A 20,418-nucleotide genomic window follows, 5' to 3' on the forward strand; every position below is an offset into this window, starting at 1 on the left:
TTAGGAAAATAAATTGTTTCTTAACTAAATACATGATAAAAGTAATCATTTAAAAAACGGCGAAATACCGCCGCGCACGGGCGTCTCTCAGGAAAAAAGTGAACGCGGTTAAAAGGTTAATGAACAATTTATAGGCCTTGCTAACTATGCGCTGTTAACACATTGTGTGCGGGAAAAGCTTGAAAGCATCTTTTACAAACTGTTGGAAAAGAACGGGAGGGGGTTATAAGCATTCCATTTGCTTACTTTTGGTAAAGCGCGAGAGATGCCAAAAAACATTGTACAGATGGGAATCGGGTTTGCCATTACTTGTGATTAGTATACGACCCCAATTAGTGTACTAATTTTAGTATATTATTTCGAGAAATAAAAAAATACTTTGTGTTATGATCCACTCACATTTTTACTAACCAACTAGTTTCGGCAACAACCTGTTGCCCTCTTCAGGGCACTACTGATTTATTACTGAAGAGGGCAACAGGTTGTTGCCGAAACTAGTTGGTTAGTAAAAATGTGAGTGGATCAGAACACAAAGTATTTTTTATTTCTTGAAATAATATATCAATCTGATCCACAAAGTTAATGCTTTCAATATTCAAAACATACTAATTTTAGGGTCGGGGTTGATGAAAAAACCGCCCGACAACAATGTGTTGAACAAAATACGTATGAAAGATGATTGGAGTGATAGAATATGAATGACACAACAATGTGTTGAACAAAATACGTGTGAAAGATGATTGGAGTGTAAGAATATGAATGACACAACAATGTGTTGAACAAAATACGTATGAAAGATGATTGGAGTGATAGAATATGAATGACACAACAATGTGTTGAACAAAATACGTATGAAAGATGATTGGAGTGATAGAATATGAATGACACAACAATGTGTTGAACAAAATACGTATGAAAGATGATTGGAGTGATAGAATATGAATGACACAACAATGTGTTGAACAAAATACGTATGAAAGATGATTGGAGTGATAGAATATGAATGACACAACAATGTGTTGAACAAAATACGTATGAAAGATGATTGGAGTGATAGAATATGAATGACACAACAATGTGTTGAACAAAATACGTATGAAAGATGATTGGAGTGATAGAATATGAATGACACAACAATGTGTTGAACAAAATACGTATGAAAGATGATTGGAGTGATAGAATATGAATGACACAACAATGTGTTGAACAAAATACGTATGAAAGATGATTGGAGTGATAGAATTAATATGACACAACAATGTGTTGAACGAAATACGTATGAAAGATGATTGGAGTGATAGAATATGAATGACACAACAATGTGTTGAACAAAATACGTATGAAAGATGATTGGAGTGATAGAATATGAATGACACAACAATGTGTTGAACAAAATACGTATGAAAGATGATTGGAGTGATAGAATATGAATGACACAACAATGTGTTGAACAAAATACGTATGAAAGATGATTGGAGTGATAGAATATGAATGACACAACAATGTGTTGAACAAAATATGTATGAAAGGTGATTGAAGTGATAGAATATGAATGACACAACAATGTGTTGAACAAAATACGTATGAAAGATGATTGGAGTGATAGAATATGAATGACACAACAATGTGTTGAACAAAATACGTATGAAAGATGATTGGAGTGATAGAATATGAATGTAGAATGTTTGAGAAAAAATTATACCTGTTGTTCTGTTAGGAGTTTGAAGTGATGAATTTCCTGGATCAATGAGTTCTCACAGCCGGCGGGACAAGGCAATGTGTAGCCATACTCGGGATGGATCCAGAATTGCCTGTCTTGTAATCTGTTAAATGTTCAATATTCATAATCAAACAACAAAAGAAATTACGTAATACATAATTATTTGTGAATTTTGTATTTATAAAACATTTTGGCTAAGCGGTTTTCCAGTCTTCAACGATTCAGGTAAATCTACTGTATTTTAGAAATTCAGGGTTAATAAATCGCTCATCCTTTCAACAACGTCATGTATCAAAAATCGTCCATTTTCAGTTGTGCATGTTTTCGGAATGCCCAGAAAATGTACTATATCCCAGCAAAAGGGGCATATTTTTAACATATTTACCCGCTACAGGGCAGAAAGTGTTGTTTTTGCATTTTGAAGAAAAGGTATTGTTTAATTATTTTTTTAAATATACTAAATATATTTCAAATGGAGAAAAAACATTCAGGTTCTACCTAAAAAGATCTGTTGCACAGTAAAAAGTTCAATAAGTGGCTTGATATTTATTTTTAATATACTTTATTATATTTTTAAATTTTATAAACAATCTCCTGAAAAATCAAGTTTTTTTTATATATGACATTGTTGAAAGGAGTGAGCGAATTGAAAATGATATATTTAGATACAAGTACTACCTGGCTGAACAGTATAACCGGAAACATTCCAAGCAGGTCACATGGCCGGAGTTGCAAGGGAACACCAAAACAGTTTCACTACAATATCAAATAATTAAAAGAGTAGTCTTACAATAATTGAGGTAATACGAAAGTATAGCAATGGGGAAAATGGTAGACATTTACACAGTGTATAGAGTGATGACTTAAGCCAGCCAATTGCAGGTTATAAGGTCTCTGTTAACCTTTCCCGTATTGATCCAAAAATTACACTTGATCCGAAGAAGGGTACCAAAAGACCTCAGTTCATATTTGTATGGAAATCATAGTACGCAGCTCGTAACTCATCAGCTGAGTCACAGATTCCACGTCCTTTCCAGCGCGCAGTTGAGCTCCGACTAAGCGAGAGCTAGACGATAAGTGAGAGGCCGGAAATCAGATCAAACGAAAGAGGAATAATCTAATTGTGTCGCTCTCTCTAATTTGTGGTAATACCACATTTATTATGTTGAAAAAAATAACATGTCGCTAGCAGACAAAAAGTTCGAGAGACTTGCTTTTTCGTTATATAAACATATTGTTTGCGGGAAATGCTTAAAAGCGTCTTTTACATACTGTTGGTAGAGAGTGGGAGATGCTTATAAGCGTTCTATTTTCTTACTTTTGGTAGAGCGGGAGAGACGCCAAAAAACATTATGTATGTATACTGAGGGTCAGGCGGCATACTGTCTGAGTATAATTAGGTTCGGGGTTGATGAACAAAACTCCCCGACAACAATGTGTTAATATATAAGCAAAAACAGTCTTTTATTGGAATATTTATGGTTTCTAGTGACATATGTCCGCCTCCGTGGTGTAATGGTCAGCGTGTTTAGCTACCGTGCTGGAGGTCCCGGGTTCGATTCCCAAGGGGGGTGAAAATAAATATAAGTGATTTTACACTGTAATATTTATTTAATATTACCCTGGACTGGTTCCTGAACGCAAGAGTGATCACCTTGCCTTCATGTAAGTAATGATCAAGATAACACTGCGTCAATTCGATGCAGTGCCCTATGCACCATTGGGTGCGGATAAGGGTTATAAGTAAGTGACATCTGTTGAATTTTCGATAGATCCAAGTATTCAATTATTAAAAATAGGAATCAAGTTGTGGTAAAGTGGTAGATCAAACCTAGAAACTCTAAACCAGAGTTCGCTATACCAACCACAGGACCACAGCCTGATTCATCATAGTACTGTATTGAGTTCTTATAACGATGAAGATAAACGATCATTACAAACCTGATGTCCTCACAAGCTAGACAAGGGATTTCTTTGTGGTTTGGTTTGATGAGGTAGAGAGGAATGGCTTGGTCCTTCTCCCCTTTAGTGACATGTTCGGAACACTTGAAGTAAAATTCTGCAAAACTGGGCCCCGTTTCATGATGTAGCTAGAATTAAAAATTGCAATTAACACATTGTTGTTAGGACACATATAAAAACGATTTTTCTTGATTGTGCGTAGGAAGCGGGACGCATATAAATACGTTTTTCCTGAATTATCTTGTTGGTTGTTTGCGGCACTATTACTAAGTTGTATTTTACTAACAAAAACACATAAAAAATTAATGTTGTGACAATTGTTTCGCCTAGTTATTGCATTTTCAAACGAATGTCTTTCATTACATTAATTTGAAAATGCCATAACTAGGTGAAACAATTACAAGTACAAAAATATTATATTATATTAATACAAAAAAAGATCCCACAAAGGCATGGACTGTGTGTGGGTATACATTTTATTTCAGATTATAATAAAGGCTACTGGAAATAAAATAATAGATATCAAAAAAATTTATAGATTAAAAGTGCTAATATAAAATATTGGGTTGATGCAAAAGTTTTGACCGTTTTTTACATATTTTTTTTTTAAATTTTTTTTCTTGTGTATTATTTATTTAATAAATTATATAATTTCCATCAGTTCTTATAACCTTCTCCCATCTTTCTATCAACTTATTAATACCAGTAGTATAAAATTCCGTGGATTTTAATGCGAAAAATGAAGTAAGGGATGTTTTTACCTGCTCTATTGAATAATTTTTTTCATCATTTAAATTTTTTGCAGTGATCGGAATAAATAAAAATCAGAAAGAGCAAGATCTGTAGAATACAGTGGATGCTTGATAACATCCCAATTTAACTCATTTAGCTTGTGTTGGGTCATCATAGCCACATGTGGTCGCGCGTTGTCGTGATGAAACACTGCCCCTTTTCTGTTTACCAATTCTGGTCTATCCTTTTGAAGGACCATGTTCAATTTGGATAATTGCTGACAATATCGTTCTGTTGTACTTATCTTATCATGTTCCAAGAGTTCAAAATACACAATGCCCTTATTATTCCACCAAACACAAAGTATAACTTTTTTTATGGATGCAAAAAATACCAAACGATGCAAAAAAGGTTCATGTTTTTGTCTCGCACTCAAAGCAATGCGCGTCGAAACACGATCCAATAAATTGGCAGCCGACAATTGATGAGGTATCCAAACGTCGTACCGCGAAACCATTTCCATACGCTTCAAATGTCTTAATGCGATTGTTTGGTTGACTCTCATCATTGACACAATCTCCCTGATGGTTAGACGTGGATTGGTGTCAATTATGACTTTTAATTCGTCATCATCAGACTTCAATGGCCGCCCGGTACGTGGTTTATCAATGAGTGAAAAATCTCCAGATCGGAATTTTGCAAACCATCTTCGTACCTGTCGAACTTTGATGACATCTGCTCCATACACTTCACAAAGGTTTTTGGTTGCCACACTCGCGGTATTGTCTTTACGGAATTCATAAAGTAAACAATGACGTAAATGCACTTTATCAAACGACATTTTAAAAAAATACAAGGGGTTATTACTGTACTCTGGCCAGGCCAAAACTGAATAGAAAGTAGAGGGAAAGCATCCTTTATACAATGGAATCATAAAAAAAGAAGATACTATTCATAATTTATGAAAAAAAATTTTTTAACCTGGGATCATAAAAAACGGTCATTACTTTTGCATCAACCCAATACAAATATTTGATTTCGACAGAAAACAAAAATTAAAAAGTTAGCAAATATGTACTATATGAGTTATATGTTTAAAAGAAAAAGGAACTTATCTGTTTTTTTAATAAATAATTTAAGGAAAATTTTAAATTTAAACAAACTTAAGCAATTAATGTCTAACATATAGTCTTTGTGGAATTAATTAAACAATTTTGGAGCTATGAAAAATGAGTGTCTTTGCGCGAGTCTGGATTTGCAAAAAGGGATTTCTAGTAAATTATTTATTCTTTGGCTAGATCTATTAATATTTTTAGGAAATAAATGTTGGGGCACAAAAACATGAGTCATGACCTTTGAGGTATCAGCGCCCTTGAGGTATTATTTTATGAAAATGGCGCTATATAATAAAAACCCTTATCCGCACCCCAATGGTGCATATGGCACTGCGTCATATAAAGGCAGTGTTATCTTCATCGTTTACACATGAAGGAAAGGTGATCAGCCCTCCGCTTCAGGTGAATAAGCTGACAGTGAAATGGCGCTATTTAAGTTATCCAAATTTATTATTATTAGCTACACATAACTAGGTGTTGACGTGACTGGGCGTTGTCCATTTGGTGTGATATATGGGCGGGGTGATAAGTTGGGTTACCGCGGAGCAGCTGGGTTGGTGCAAGCACTCTCCGGTGATCTGGGTGGGGCGCAGCACATGTTCCCAGTTCTGCGGGTCCTCGTGGACGGTGAAGGCGCCGCCGCCGCACTGGGCGCACCTCACCCGCAGCTTGCCCTCGCGCATCTGCTTGCACTGCCCGCACCACACGTAGAAGTGCGCTCGCAGCTTGCCTCTCTCTGTTGCCAACACCAACACAAACTATGTGAGCAAATGGAGGAAGCCAACATGAACACAAACTGTGTGAACAAATGGAGTAAGCCAACATGAACACAAACTATTTATTTATTTAATACATTATTAGATTAAAACCAATATTTTTAGCTTTTCCACTTTATTTTTATTTGACCAGCGACCGGGTTTCGTCGTTGCCGGCATCATCAGACTGGTGAGAGGCTTTACAAATTGTTATGTTATATATAAAACAAGGCAGGAGTTGATAACCATGATTTGATATAATTGTATTGAGAAATTAATTTAATTTGAGTGAATTTAAGTATTGTATGATATTATAAATGTTTTTTATAAAGGTTTTTTTGTATTGAGAGCACGATTTTATATAAAGTTATAATAAAAAATAAAAAAATAAAAATGCAAATCTATTATTAATTATTTAATTAATTAATTAATTAAATTAATTTCTCAATAAAATTATATCAAATCATGGTTATCAACTCCTGCCTTGTTTTAAATATAACATAACAATTTGTAAACCCTCCCACCAGTCTGATGATGTCGGCAACGACGAAACCCGGTCGCTGGTCAAATAAAAATAAAGTGGAAAAGCTAAAAATATTGGTTTTAATCTAATAATATATTAAAATGCAATTCTATCACGAAGCGTCAGTGGATGGTATAAATCTATTTATTTATGGTTCACAATATATGAAAAACACATTGCAAGAAATGAAATACAGTGCAAGACAAATAGTTTGAATGTTTTTCATCAATTAGATGAGAACACAACAAACTTACAGAAACAAATAACGGTGCAGATTAAATACATATATAAAGAATAGAAATCAACTCTTTAAAATTAGGAAAATGCATATAATATAGCTGAACTTTGTTATCTGACAAATAGTCAATAAATCGCTCACTCCTTTCAAGAACGTCATAAATCAAAAAACTTGATTTTTCAGGAGAACGTTTTTAAAGATTAAAAATATAATACAATGTATTAAAAATAAATATCAAGCCACTTATTGAACTTTTTACTGTACAACAGATCTTTTTAGGTAAAACCTGAAGGTTTTTTCTCCATTAGAAAAATATTAAGTTTATTTAAAAAAATTATTAAACGATACCATTTCTTCAAAATGCAAAAACAACACTTTCTGCCCTGTAGCGCGTAAATATTAAGTTAAAAATATACCTTTTTGATGGGATATAGTACATTTTCTGGGCATTCCGAAAACATGCACAACAGAAAATTGACAATTTTTGATTTATGACGTTCTTGAAAGGAGTGAGCGAAATGTTATTAGATCGCCGAGATTTTTTTGTTAAAGGAATAACCCGCATAGTTTCTATTTTAGAGGCTTGTCTGTAGGTAAGATGGTGAGGATAGGGAAGGTAAATGTAAAAAATACATCACAAACAGACCAATTGAATAATAAATATATCTTGAAACTTTATAAAATAAAAAAAAAACAACTTCCTTTTAACCACTTATTATTGGTACACTTTTTCCAACCGGTTTCGACAAGAACCTTATCATCATCAGGGTTTATGTACTAATTCTAAAACATTGAGATAGTTAGGTTATAGTTAATTACCCTTCCCTTACGATGCCAAAAACTTCCACGCACTCCGTACACCATATGTAAGTGGTTAAAACAAAGTTATTTTATTTCATAAAGTTTAGAAAATATATCCTGAATTCATTTTGCAATTGGCGGGAGTCAAACCCTCGATGCCACTTTTGCAGTCGAGAGTCTACCCAACTACGCCACAGCGCCTGCGTCAATGCCAGATTTGGCGGTGTTGTTGCTCCGGCTAGGAGCAGGATAGCATTATGTCTCAAATTTAGCGCTAGATGTATGACGTGATTATCATGGCCGATAAAAATAGTTCACAAGCAGCGATACGTGAATTTAAGCATAAATATTAACAGGATGTCCTCAATATTATTAACCTTTTAAACGCGTTAACTTTGTTCCTAAGAGACGCTCGTGCGCGGCTGTATTTCGCCGTTTTTTAAATGATTACTTTTATCATGTATTTAGTTAAGAAACGATTTATTTTCCTAAACAAAAACGTTCAATGGGATTCATTGTGCCTTTTTGGTACTCTATAATACACGTGTGTCACATTATTCTTGAAATATATCGTAATATAAACAAATTAGATCGTAACATAAATAAATCAAAGCACGCATCGTGTGTCACTCTTACCCACTGGCGATGCGTAGCGTCGAGAGTGAGACAGATATAGGGCATGATTATGGAGCCGACTAATTACCGACCGCAAGAAAAATCAGGGATCTGTTGTTTTATTTATCCTTGTGATGTTACAAATTATTAGTCAGATATTTCAACAGATGTCATAAGGCCGAGGATTGACGTATTATTTTATCCAAAGTTCCACACTATGAAAAAATCCCTCCAAGTTGAACTGAGGTTCGAAACTTGGAGCAAAGTGAAAACACAAACGCTTATGTCAGCCGCGTATGGGGCGTGTCCTGTTAAAACACATACGGTTATGCGAGCCGCGTGGATCCGGTTAATATTTAAAGCATTTACTTTGTGTTTAGTCATTTCACAATGTTAATAATATTATTAGTGCACGTTTAACCTCGGCTCGTAATGCATGTTTGTGCATGTAACGCACCTTTACTGCATGTTGATCTTTGGGTCAACCAAAAATCGCATGTGTTAAACATTTTGTGTAGTTTTAAGTGTGTAAATGGTGGTGAAGGGTAGTATTGTTTGCATGCTGTGGTAGTGATTGTCCTGACGAAGAGACGGGTATGTCTCGAAACCGGTAGACTTAAAAAATCTCAGTGAGTGGTTATATACTAATATTATTAACATTTTTGTAAAAAATAAATAAGTATTAACAGGATGTTTTATTTTTTTTTGCATTTGACCAGATTTTTGTCCATTATATCCAAAGTTTGTTCAATAGAGGTCTGTTACATCAAGGTTTTACTGTAATCATTTATTTTCATACTTGCTAAAAAGCCACAGCACTAAAATGATTAATTACCAGATTCTGCTACGCTGGCACGTTCCGTAGTAGTCAGTTGCAAATCGAGAAGAGTTTCCGAGAGAGGTTTGGATCCTTCCGATGGAGATTCCTCTTCTTGAAGAGTAGCGGACGATGCTCCTCCACTTTCACTATCTTCTTCCGTTTTACTTAAAACACGTACCTTCCTGGGCTTAACCCGAACTGCATGTATGATACTTTTCATTCCCAAATCGCATTCCTGCAAAGCAGAAGAATACTAAAATTAGCCCAAATGTGTATAAAAAGAATTGACATTAACATAGATATATTAAAGTCTGAGTATTCACAGGAACTTAAAAGTAATTATAGAGACGCTTATAATGACATGATTATGATTGATTGGTTCAATTGTTTTGTTTTGAGACGGTTTGTTTTGTTGTCGCGTCTTCTTGAAATTAAAATACACTAGTGAAAAGTTTATTTTCTCATTTATTTCTTTTAAATATGCTTCTTGTGCCTATTTATTATACCTGTTTATTGTTTTCACATTTTGCCATGTATTAGTTTTGGTTATTTACAATAGTCCGCCTCCGTAGTGTAATGGTCAGCACGCTCGGCTACCGTTCTGGAGGTCCCGGGTTCGATTCCCAAGGGGGGTAAAAATAAATATAAGTGATTTTTTCACTGTAATATTTATTCAATATTACCATGGACTGGTACCTGAAGCGGAGGGCTGATCACCTTTCCTTCATAAGTAAAACGATCATGATAACACTGCGTTTATAAGACACAGTGCCCTATGCACCATTGGGGTGCGGATAAGGGTTTTATTATTATTATTATTATTTACAATAAAAACTTTTTTGTTACTTTATTATTTGTGTTCCAGTCTTGTTAACCTTAATCCCATGTCCCAAAATGAGAAATAGAAATTACTCATCGGGAATATTATACATATGACTTATGTATGTAATATGTTTTGAAAAATAAATAAAATAAATAAATAAATAATATGGAAGTTATAATAAACAAGGATGAATAATTTATTAGCTAATTTTAAAACGAATTTTGTCGACGATGATAATGCCATATGTGTATATATGATTTATGTATGCAATATGTTGTGAAATAAAAAAATTAATAAGTTAATAAATATAAGCGTCTATTTGCTTACTTTTAGTAGAGCGCGAGAGATGCCAAAAAATATTGTATGGATCGGATTGGATCTTTGTCAGACGGGAGGAATATCTAATTTAACATACTCAACCTATAAAGGATTGTATTAGACTCGTTTTGTGTTTATAACAGCCGATATAATTAATATTTTCATTCATCATTTTTTGGAAAATCTGCCTTCAAAATTAAATTTGTCAATTAAATTCAACATTAAATTTATAAGTTGGCAATAAATGACGTCACAGAAACGATGGAGTTATTTTAATATTGCTAGCATTGCTAAATTATTGGCGGCTCTATTTGTTGATGTCTATGGTCCACGAATACAACAAGAAGAACAAATATGGATCCTAACCAGGCACTGCAAACTGAGGAAACACATGACAAAAATTGGACTACATGACTCCCCAGTATGCAGATTTTGTATGGAGGATAACGAAACACCATCCACATTCTATATAACTGTGACGCACTCGCTCGCAAATGAAGTCACATCCTTGGAGGACCTCTACTGGACTCCGAGAAGGTGAAACTCCTACCACCAAGACAGGTCGTGAGTTACATGACTCATGTAGGTCTCGAGAGTGAGCTGTGATACAGAGGGAGGTGCAATAGACCTAATATGGTCGCAGTGACCTCACAAAAAAATAATAAATGCAATTCCTATCTAAAAAAAAAGATTTATAAAAATTCATTGCCATACCGCTATCACAGTGGAATCGCACAGTTCTTTCCCAGCTAGTATAAGCTTCATCTGGCTAGCTTCGAATCCTAATCGCGGAGCCACGACTTCTTTTACGTTCTTTATGTCCCATTTAGGGTCTAAATTTACAGACACAGTATTACCAGTATTAGTTTTCACATAAATACTTAGTGCATTTTTGGGGCCGGATATTTCCAAAGTAAACATGTTCATCACTTTGTAAAAGATGTTACATAAAAAATTAAAAATACTACTCATTGTGGAAAATTTATCTAAGATGCGTAATAAGTAATATCAAAAGCTGTTTATTTATACTTTGTATTTAACGAATAGCACCAAAATAGCGAGTATTATCTATTATTATCATTTCGCGGTTTGACAGATAACACAACCACAGACAATATTTTCAACTGACAACTGACATTTAACCAATATTGCCAACCTGAAAAAAATAGCCCATCCTAATAAAATAATAAGATTACCTTCTAGAAGTAGGTACTTAAGATTGATTTTTTTTGTTTGTAAATAATATTGGCGTTTGAAATTGAAAGAAAAATCCACATTGTATTTAAATTTTTATTGTTATGTGACTTTAATTTTTTTTAGGCGATGATTATTTTATTGACGTTTTTCCCCTTTTTTGAAGTGAAACTTCATAGGCGCTGATTCAATAATCGATAACTGAAGGAGAATCGAGAGTGAAATTTCAAGGACGCGTCCCGTTTTGACAAGAAAGAGAATTTTATTTTCTGACGCCATTGGAGTGAAGCAAAAGAGAGTGACGTATACACAACAATACAAAGCAATAGAATAAAATAATTTCGCGTATACGTGTGTTGTAGATGTACACGTCACACGTTATATATGAACACCTGAAGTACCACGCATTGTGTAATTACTATTTATTATTGTATTTTAACAAACACAACGAATCAACAACAAAATCCTGAACTATAATAGATACATTTTTTCTCGTTTTCACGAACATACCGAATCACGGACATTTAACTCATATATATATGGTATTACAAACTATTAATATCAGTATTACCAATTGAAGCATAAATCCATAACAGTAAATATTATGAACAAAATATTTTTATGCAAATTTTGGATTGCTGTACTTTTTGTAAGATGCTCTCTCTTTCTGCCTCTCGCATTTATTCTCTTTCAGTCTTTATTCTTAAAAAGTTTATTTTATAAACGGTGCTGCACGCGCAATTTATCTTACATATAAATTGAACAAATGGACAAACATATATCTAATGTCTGAAGTCAATGGGGCATGTAGTTCCTGAGATTAAATGTATCGAACATATGCAAAAAGATATCGTTTCAAATTTCCAAGTTTTATAAGTTGAATAAAGTGTTTCGTTAATTATTTTAAGTTAGAGCCGCAGTTTCATCTTACACTTAACAATTTAATGACTGCTTAGTTCTACCCGAAAGTAGCATTACAAATTCAAATATATCAAAGAGGGTAAAGTAAACCAAAACAGTAATCATTTAAACTTTAAATGAGGAATTAAAATAAATGTTCCAAAAGGGAGAACGTGTTAAAACGTGCATAACGATCGGCGATCACGCATGGAAAACATTTTAAGTTCTTAACTAACCGCATTAAAAAGTAAATTAATTTATAATCATAAATATGATGACTGTGCTCATTATTTTTAGACATCTTAACATAGATGAAGAAAAATATGGAAGTCTGGGCATTTACAGGGCTTACGACCGTCATAGGCTGTTTTAAATGATCACTTTACACATGTGTAACGTTTACCAAATCTACACAAGATTGACAACCACACTACTCAAATTCTTGAAACTTCTAGATATATCGATCAAACTCGAAACACAGTGCGGGAGACTTCACTAGATACATCTATGGTGGGACGAGGGAAGCTTTTATCAACCAGAAACTCTTTCATTTATACTTTCATTTATATGTGAGGTCCTAATCTTGGATTATGTCGTAAACCCTGTAAATGTTCAGACTTCCATATTCTTCTTATAATGTAAAAAAAAAACTTTATATTATCCACTGACACTTCGTGATGGAATTGCATTTTTAATTTATTATTAGATTAAAACCAATATTTTTAGCTTTTCCACTTTTTTATTTGACCAGCGACCGGGTTTCGTCGTTACCGACATACCAGTCTGATGATGTCGGTAACGACGAAACCCGGTCGCTGGTCAAATAAAAAAGTGGAAAAGCTAAAAATATTGGTTTTAATCTAATAATAAAAGTAAAAAAAAACTCCTAATTGGACATGATTCGGGATTTGTGAACAAGTATTTGGACACACTCAAAATGTTGTTAATAACTCTACTCATGTACGCATGTGAAATCTCTTCAGAATTGTAGGATTTTAATCCAGCAAAACATGACAAAATTGAAACATGCATGGTTAGTTTTGTAGAATACTACAAGTCCGTTGATACATCTCTCAATAAAGAAGCTATTAGATTGAAAAATCGACAGGTATTCCGTCTCACAAGAGCAGTAGTTCTCAACCGGTGCTCCGCGAGCTCGTTGCAAGTTCTCCGCGAAATTATGAAAGCCAAAATTTTATGTTGGCTCATTTACTGTGCGATTTGAGTTGCGAATATAATGGCTAGATGGCAGCACCCTTGCAAAGTGACGTTGTGTGCGTTCACCTTAAAACAGCGCGCAATATATCTTTAATTCTATATCATCCTACATAGGACAAATGAAAATATCATGGGAATTATGTGTAGGAATTTATACAGATGGTGCTCCATCAATTGCAGGTTCATTGAAAGGATTTGAGACCCGTGATTTGTGAACCTTGGATTAACAAATATTAGTATTAGCAACTATGTAAAATATTAGACATAATATCGCTGAAATTCGTAAAAGCCGACAAGCTCAGGTGTCACATCAAATCATTTTCACCGCGAAAAGTTTCATCGGAGTATTTATGTTTTTATGTATTTTGTTGTTAATTAATGTAACTTTTAAGTTGTTTGTCATAAAATAATCAGTTTTCTTTTAATTAAAAGTTAACTTTGTATGTATTTTGGGTCTTTGAGTGCTCCCTGACTTTGAAAAGGTTCAAAACCACTGCGCTAGAGCATTGTTCTGCAAAATGTATGCCGCGGCACACTGGTGTGCCGTGGAAAAAGTCTAGTCTTGTGAAAATAACACGATTGCTCCAAACTTTGATTGCCTGTGCTTAGTTAAGTAGGCTCACATTTTGGATTAAACATAATATCGTAGTCATACAGGAGAAAGTGACCAAGTGCATTTTTTTTTACAAAAACATGATCATTGACTATTTGATATCTTACTAGCTTAATATTGCCCTGAAAAAATCACAAAGCGATTTTTAACTTGGAAGTATAATATATTGACTCGTTAAAAATGACTAACTGCATTGATGTTTATTTTCTTGCCAAGCAAAAGTGAATTAAATGGCCCTTCTGAACATTTTACGTTTTGTTAGTTGGTCACTTTCTCCTGTACGACTAAGATATGTTAAATATGTTACCATAAATATGCACCTCTGAAATTTCTTAATTTGGTAGGTGTATCTTGAATAGAAAAAGTTTGCGGAACACTGCAATAGAGGGACACTGGGATCACCTTTAGAGAGAATCAACAATAAATGACCCACGAAGTGATTCGAGACGAAAATGTACGACATCGGTGACGAAGTATCGCATTATTTGTTTTCTATCTCCCAAATCTGAAAAACGACCCAATTTCGAAGTGCAATTGAAAACAGCTGGGAAACGTATTGACATCAGAGGAAATTGCCTTTATTGGGAGGACGAACACATTTCAGTTAGTAGAGGTGGAACAGGAGAGTAACTGATCAAAAGGTAGAATGTTTGAGGGAGAGTAACATCAAACAAGTTACTTCCTATTGAAGCCTTGTATTCGTTAAATCGCAAATTAATTTTCTATAAACCCAGGTAACATTTGACGTAATTTATTTGTTTCTTTAAACACCGTTTTTGTATTGAAAAATAAATAAATGTATAGTTTTGAAAAGAAAAGAGTTTTTGAAAGGTATGGAATTTATATATATATATATATATATATATATATATATATATATATATATATATATATATATATATATATATATATATATATATATATATATATATATATATATATATATATATATATATATATATATATATATATATATGTGTAATAAAATACCCATACATTTTATTAAGTACTTACAAATAGTACCTACATAAAACAGTTCTACCACCAGATGTCGCATGCGTCGCACTGAATAAAATAAAAGACATCAGATATAAAAAATATAATATTGTTAACTGTCAGAATCAGATAGATAGAAAATTATTGTAAAGATTAATTAAGAATAAACTTTTATTGTCGTTTCTTTAATTACAAAGCAACACATTGTTTATTTTATTATTATACACCCACTTTATTTCTTTTTTAATATATATATTGTAAAAAAGTATATATTATATAAATTCTTTTAAAAAAATCGAGCGTAAGGACACGTCTAGTCCTGACCGCGGCTCTGCGTATTCTGATTTAAACGTTTGAGATCTGGGCCTTAATTTTCTTTAAGCTCAGGTAACATTTGAATAAACGTTTTTCTTTTCTTAAAACACCGTTTTTGTATTGAAAAATAGATTTTTCTTCGAAATAAATATATAGTTTTGAAAAGAAAAGAGTTATCGAAAGGTAAGGAGTTAAAATAATATTGTAATAATATTTTTTCAATATATATTCAAAAAAACAACAAAAAAATCTAATTGAATTCCAAAAAGAAAATATTTTCTTTGACTCACCAAATGCTCCTCTATCAATCGATGCAAACAGCACGACATCTTTGGTAAATGATGTCTCGTTGCATTTGGATTCCAGAAGGTCAAGAACACATTCTGGACTATCAGGGCTAAGCAGCTCTTCATCCCCGTTTATAGTTCCAGATGGTTCAACATTCATGATGCTACATTCAACTTCAACTAAGCGATGCAAAGCCATGGTAGTCACGATTTCACCACATAAAAATGAGTAAATAGACGTAGAAATTTAAAGGAAAAGGATTAAAGACAGCAGACTGCGATCGCGATATGTAAAAGAAAAGTAGGGAAAAAGCAGAGCTAGAAAAAAAGTAGAGCTAGAATTGAAAAAAAATACTTCTGGAAGCAACAAAAAGAAAACCAAAAAGCCACGAAAGAATCAATCTTTTGATGAGGACATATCGCTCACTCCTTTCAAGAACGTCATAAATCAAAAAACTTGATTTTTCAGGAGAACGTTTTTAAAGTTTAAAAATATAATACAATGTATTAAAAATAAATATCAAGCCACTTTTTGAACTTTTTACTGTGCAACAGATCTTTTTAGGTAAAACCTGAAGGTTTTTTCTCCATTTGAAAAATATTTACTTTATTTAAAAAAATAATTGAAACATACCTTTTCTTTAAAATGCAAAAACAAACCCTTTCTGCCCTGTGGCGGGTAAATGTTAAGTTAAAAATATGCCGCTTTTGCTGGGATATCGTACATTTTCTGGGCAATCCGAAAACATGCACAACTGAAAATTGACGATTTTTTTATTTATGACGTTCTTGAAAGGAGTGAGCGATATCTGATGATGACCTAAATCCAGTTTTTACTGATATAGAAGATAGTAACAATGATGACGCTGAATGACCAGTTTGTTATAAAAGTTTTTCACAAGATAAAAAGGGAGAGAAATGGATAAGATGCAGAAAATGTTTCTGATGGATGCATGAGAATCGTATTGACAATCCAGGACCCAATTTTATCTGTTCAATTTGTTGGAGAATTAAAATTTCAATTTCAATCAATTCAAACCCTTACCCGCACCCCAATGGTGCATAGGTAAACTGACCATTTATTTTTGTCCTCAAAACGGGACATCTACCAATTTTCACGTAATAGTATGTATATTCAAGAAAATGGTACGTATTTTTTCATAGCTTTATGTATTAATAAAAAGAAAAGGAACGTTGACAAAGAAAATTAAAAGAATAAATAATATATATATATATATATATATATATATATATATATATATATATATATATATATATATATATATATATATATATATATATATATATATATATATATATATATATATTTATGAAAAAATTATGAAAGCTAATTTATATGAAACGGCGATACTACAAACTACCGCCGATTTTTTGCACTTTTTTTTTTTAAATTGTCACTGTGTTGCTCTTTTTTTGAAAACGGGACATTTCGACGTCCCGAAACTTTACTTGGGGACAACGGGATAGGTTATCTAAAAACGGGACGGTCCCGTTCAAAACGGGACGAATGGTCACTTTATGCATAGGGCGCTGCATTATATAAACACATTGTTATTTTGATCGTTAGCACGAAGGAAAGGTGATCAGCCCTCCGCTTCAGATACAAGTCCAGGGTAATATTGAATAAATATTAGTTGTAAAAAATCACTTGTATTTACTTGACCCCCCCCCTGGGAATAGAACCCGGGACCTCCAGAACGGTAGCCGAGCGTGCTGACCATTACACTACGGAGGCGGAATTGAAATTACTTAATGAATACTAATGATCAATATAACTCCGAGCAGATATTACAATTATGATTACTAATAATTAGCCCGCCTCCGTAGTGTAATGGTCAGCACGCTCGGCTACCGTTCTGGAGGTCCCGGGTTCGATTCCCAGGGGGGGTCAAATAAATATAAGTGATTTTTTCACTGTAATATTTATTCAATATTACCCTGGACTGGTATCTGAAGCGGAGGGCTGCTCACCTTTGCTGCGTGTGTAAACGATCAAAATAACACTGTGTTCATATGAAGCAGTGCCCTATGCACCATTGGGGTGCGGATGAGAGTTTTAAAAAAAAAATAATAGTTATTGTTAAAAATACAATTTAAGTTTACATACTAATTATTGTGTTCTAAATATCGTCCCCGGGACGTAATTAGGTGCCCAAAATATTTCTTCAGAATATTTACTTAACTTTACAAAAGTATCTTTAAAGCAATTTTTGTACAAATAGGAACTAAGTTAACGGGTTTTTGATTATTTAAATGAATAAAGGAATGTTCAACCTAAATTTAGACGTTTTATTTACTACTTTGTTCGTAATGTTTATTTTATTATTAATATTTTAAGAAAAGGGGACGTCATTTGGCGGCTTTACTTTATCATTCGTCCCTTTTTTATGAACGAAGATGGAAGTCTGAGTGAGCGTCTCAGGGGCTACGACCTGGCATTTGGCTAGGTGAGCGATTTATACACTTTATACACTTCGCTCACTCCTTTCAAGAACGTCATAAATCAAAAAACTTGATTTTTCAGGAGAACGTTTTTACAGTTTAAAAATGTAACACAATGTATTAAAAATAAATATCAAGCCACTTATTGAACTTTTTACTGTGCAACAGATCGTTTTAGATAAAACCTGAAGGTTTTTTTCTCCATTCGAAAAATATTTAGTTTATTTTAAAATATAATTAAACAATACCTTTTCATAAAAATGCAAAAAAACAACACTCTGCCCTGTAGCGGGTAAATATTAAGTTAAAAATATGCCGCTTTTGCTGGGATATAGTAAATTTTTTGGGTATTCCGAAAACATGCACAACTGAAAATTGACGAATTTTGATTTATGACGTTCTTGAAAGGAGTGAGCGACTTGTGTAACGTTCACTATTTTGCCAATTGAGATAATTTGTGAACAAATATTTGGACACACTCAAAATGTTAAAAATGTCCATTTTTATTTAAATGGTTAGTGCCTTTTATGCCTTAATATGTTTTATGATTAGTATTTCTAATCAAGTACCGTTTACTTAAGAAAATACCCACGTTTTAATAGCTGACAAGAAATCTTGTTACTTCAACAAAAGTTCGTACAGTCGCATGGAACAAGATAGAGAAAAATATTAGAGTTTTGGGGATTAAAACGACCGAGAGAGAGAAGTGGAGATTTATTTACGTACCTACCTACATTTCTGCCAAGAAGTGCACTCCTTGGATAATTTAATGTCTCCAGATAAGGCTAGTCGAGCGAAGGAAAAACCATTGTAACGAATGGATCTAGTTACAGACGAACAAATTAAATCTATGGGTCTCTGCGGTTACACGACTTAGTACTTAGTTAGGTAGGATATAACCTACGGCTAGAGACAATATCTCTCTCTCTTCGTTTTAATTGGCAACGCCGGATTCAGATCCAAGACGCCATTGGTGGATTCGAATATTATTTTTGAATATTAAACTTACGGCTAGATACAATATAGGTCTTTTCGTTATTATTGGCAACGCTGCATTCAATGCAATGGGACCGTTGGGAAATCTGATTATTTTTGAATATTTTTTTGATCAATCGAATAATAGCTTAACACGGTCAGGAATCCAACTCCCCACGCAAAAACATACTTTCACTGCCAAATAAATAATTAAAAAAAACCCTCAGTAATAAGGATAATAATTAATTTAATTTAATTTTTTTTATTCATTTAATATATTTACATTTTTATTTATAACATAATACATTTGAATCATTTATACATATGGAGAACTTTTATATTTCGATTCGCTGTGCCTCTCCATAAAAGAGTCTGTGCTCTTGTGCTTGGAAAGGGACTTACACTCGTGGTTTAATGTTATATAATAAAAGATATAATAGTTTTTTTTATATATTTTTTAAAGATTTAAATGTATGGAGCTTTAATTTTTTTCTTAAGGATTTTTATATCATCTATTTTTTTTATTTCTTTAGGGAGTTTATTGAAATGTTTGATTGCCAAATATTTGAAGTTTTGCTGAAATTGCTTGGTGTTGCATTTTGGAGTAGAAAAATCGTTTGAGAATCTCGATGATAAATTTTTTGTTAAATTTAAATAGTTGTCACCCTTTAGTACTTGAAAAACTGCGGTTTTTTTTATAAATGGATTCTATATTTGGGACTTGAAATTTTTTAAATAATAATTTTGTTGGAAATATGCTTTTTTTAACTTTAATTATGGTTTTGTGTACTATTTTCACTGAGTTCAGTATGTTGTTGTATGAGCCTCCCCATGCAATAATGCCATACTGTAGTAGTGAGTGAACGATAGCATAGTAAACTCTTTTTAGGTTGTCGATGGTTAGTATGTTTCGGATTCTAATGAATATATATATATATATATATATATATATATATATATATATATATATATATATATATATATATATATATATATATATATATATATATATATATATATATATATATATATATA

General features: G+C 33.0%; 1 protein-coding gene across 2 annotated transcripts in view; it reads right to left on the bottom strand.

Annotated features, from left to right (window-relative positions):
* Positions 1-16,125, bottom strand: part of LOC148308995 (E3 ubiquitin-protein ligase parkin-like) — a 22,525-nt gene extending 6,400 nt beyond the window's left edge. Inside the window, exons 1-6 of one of the 2 annotated variants that reach the window (XM_088260730.1) lie at positions 11,137-11,551; positions 9,297-9,516; positions 6,069-6,265; positions 3,662-3,810; positions 2,399-2,476; positions 1,703-1,823 (exon numbers count right to left, since the gene is read on the bottom strand). In XM_088260730.1, coding sequence (XP_088116856.1) covers positions 1,703-1,823; positions 2,399-2,476; positions 3,662-3,810; positions 6,069-6,265; positions 9,297-9,516; positions 11,137-11,394 — 1,023 coding nt within the window. In that variant the 5' untranslated portion in view covers positions 11,395-11,551. Of the gene's footprint in view, positions 1-1,702; positions 1,824-2,398; positions 2,477-3,661; positions 3,811-6,068; positions 6,266-9,296; positions 9,517-11,136; positions 11,552-15,948 lie in introns of those variants that run through there. The other variant, XM_088260729.1, reaches the window with a different exon arrangement.
* Positions 16,126-20,418: the final 4,293 nt, after the last annotated feature.

Source organism: Brachycentrus maculatus, unplaced genomic scaffold (genome assembly GCF_059751285.1).
Source record: "Brachycentrus maculatus isolate JH-2025_06_01 unplaced genomic scaffold, ASM5975128v1 h1tg000142l, whole genome shotgun sequence".
Lineage (NCBI taxonomy): Eukaryota > Metazoa > Arthropoda > Insecta > Trichoptera > Brachycentridae > Brachycentrus > Brachycentrus maculatus.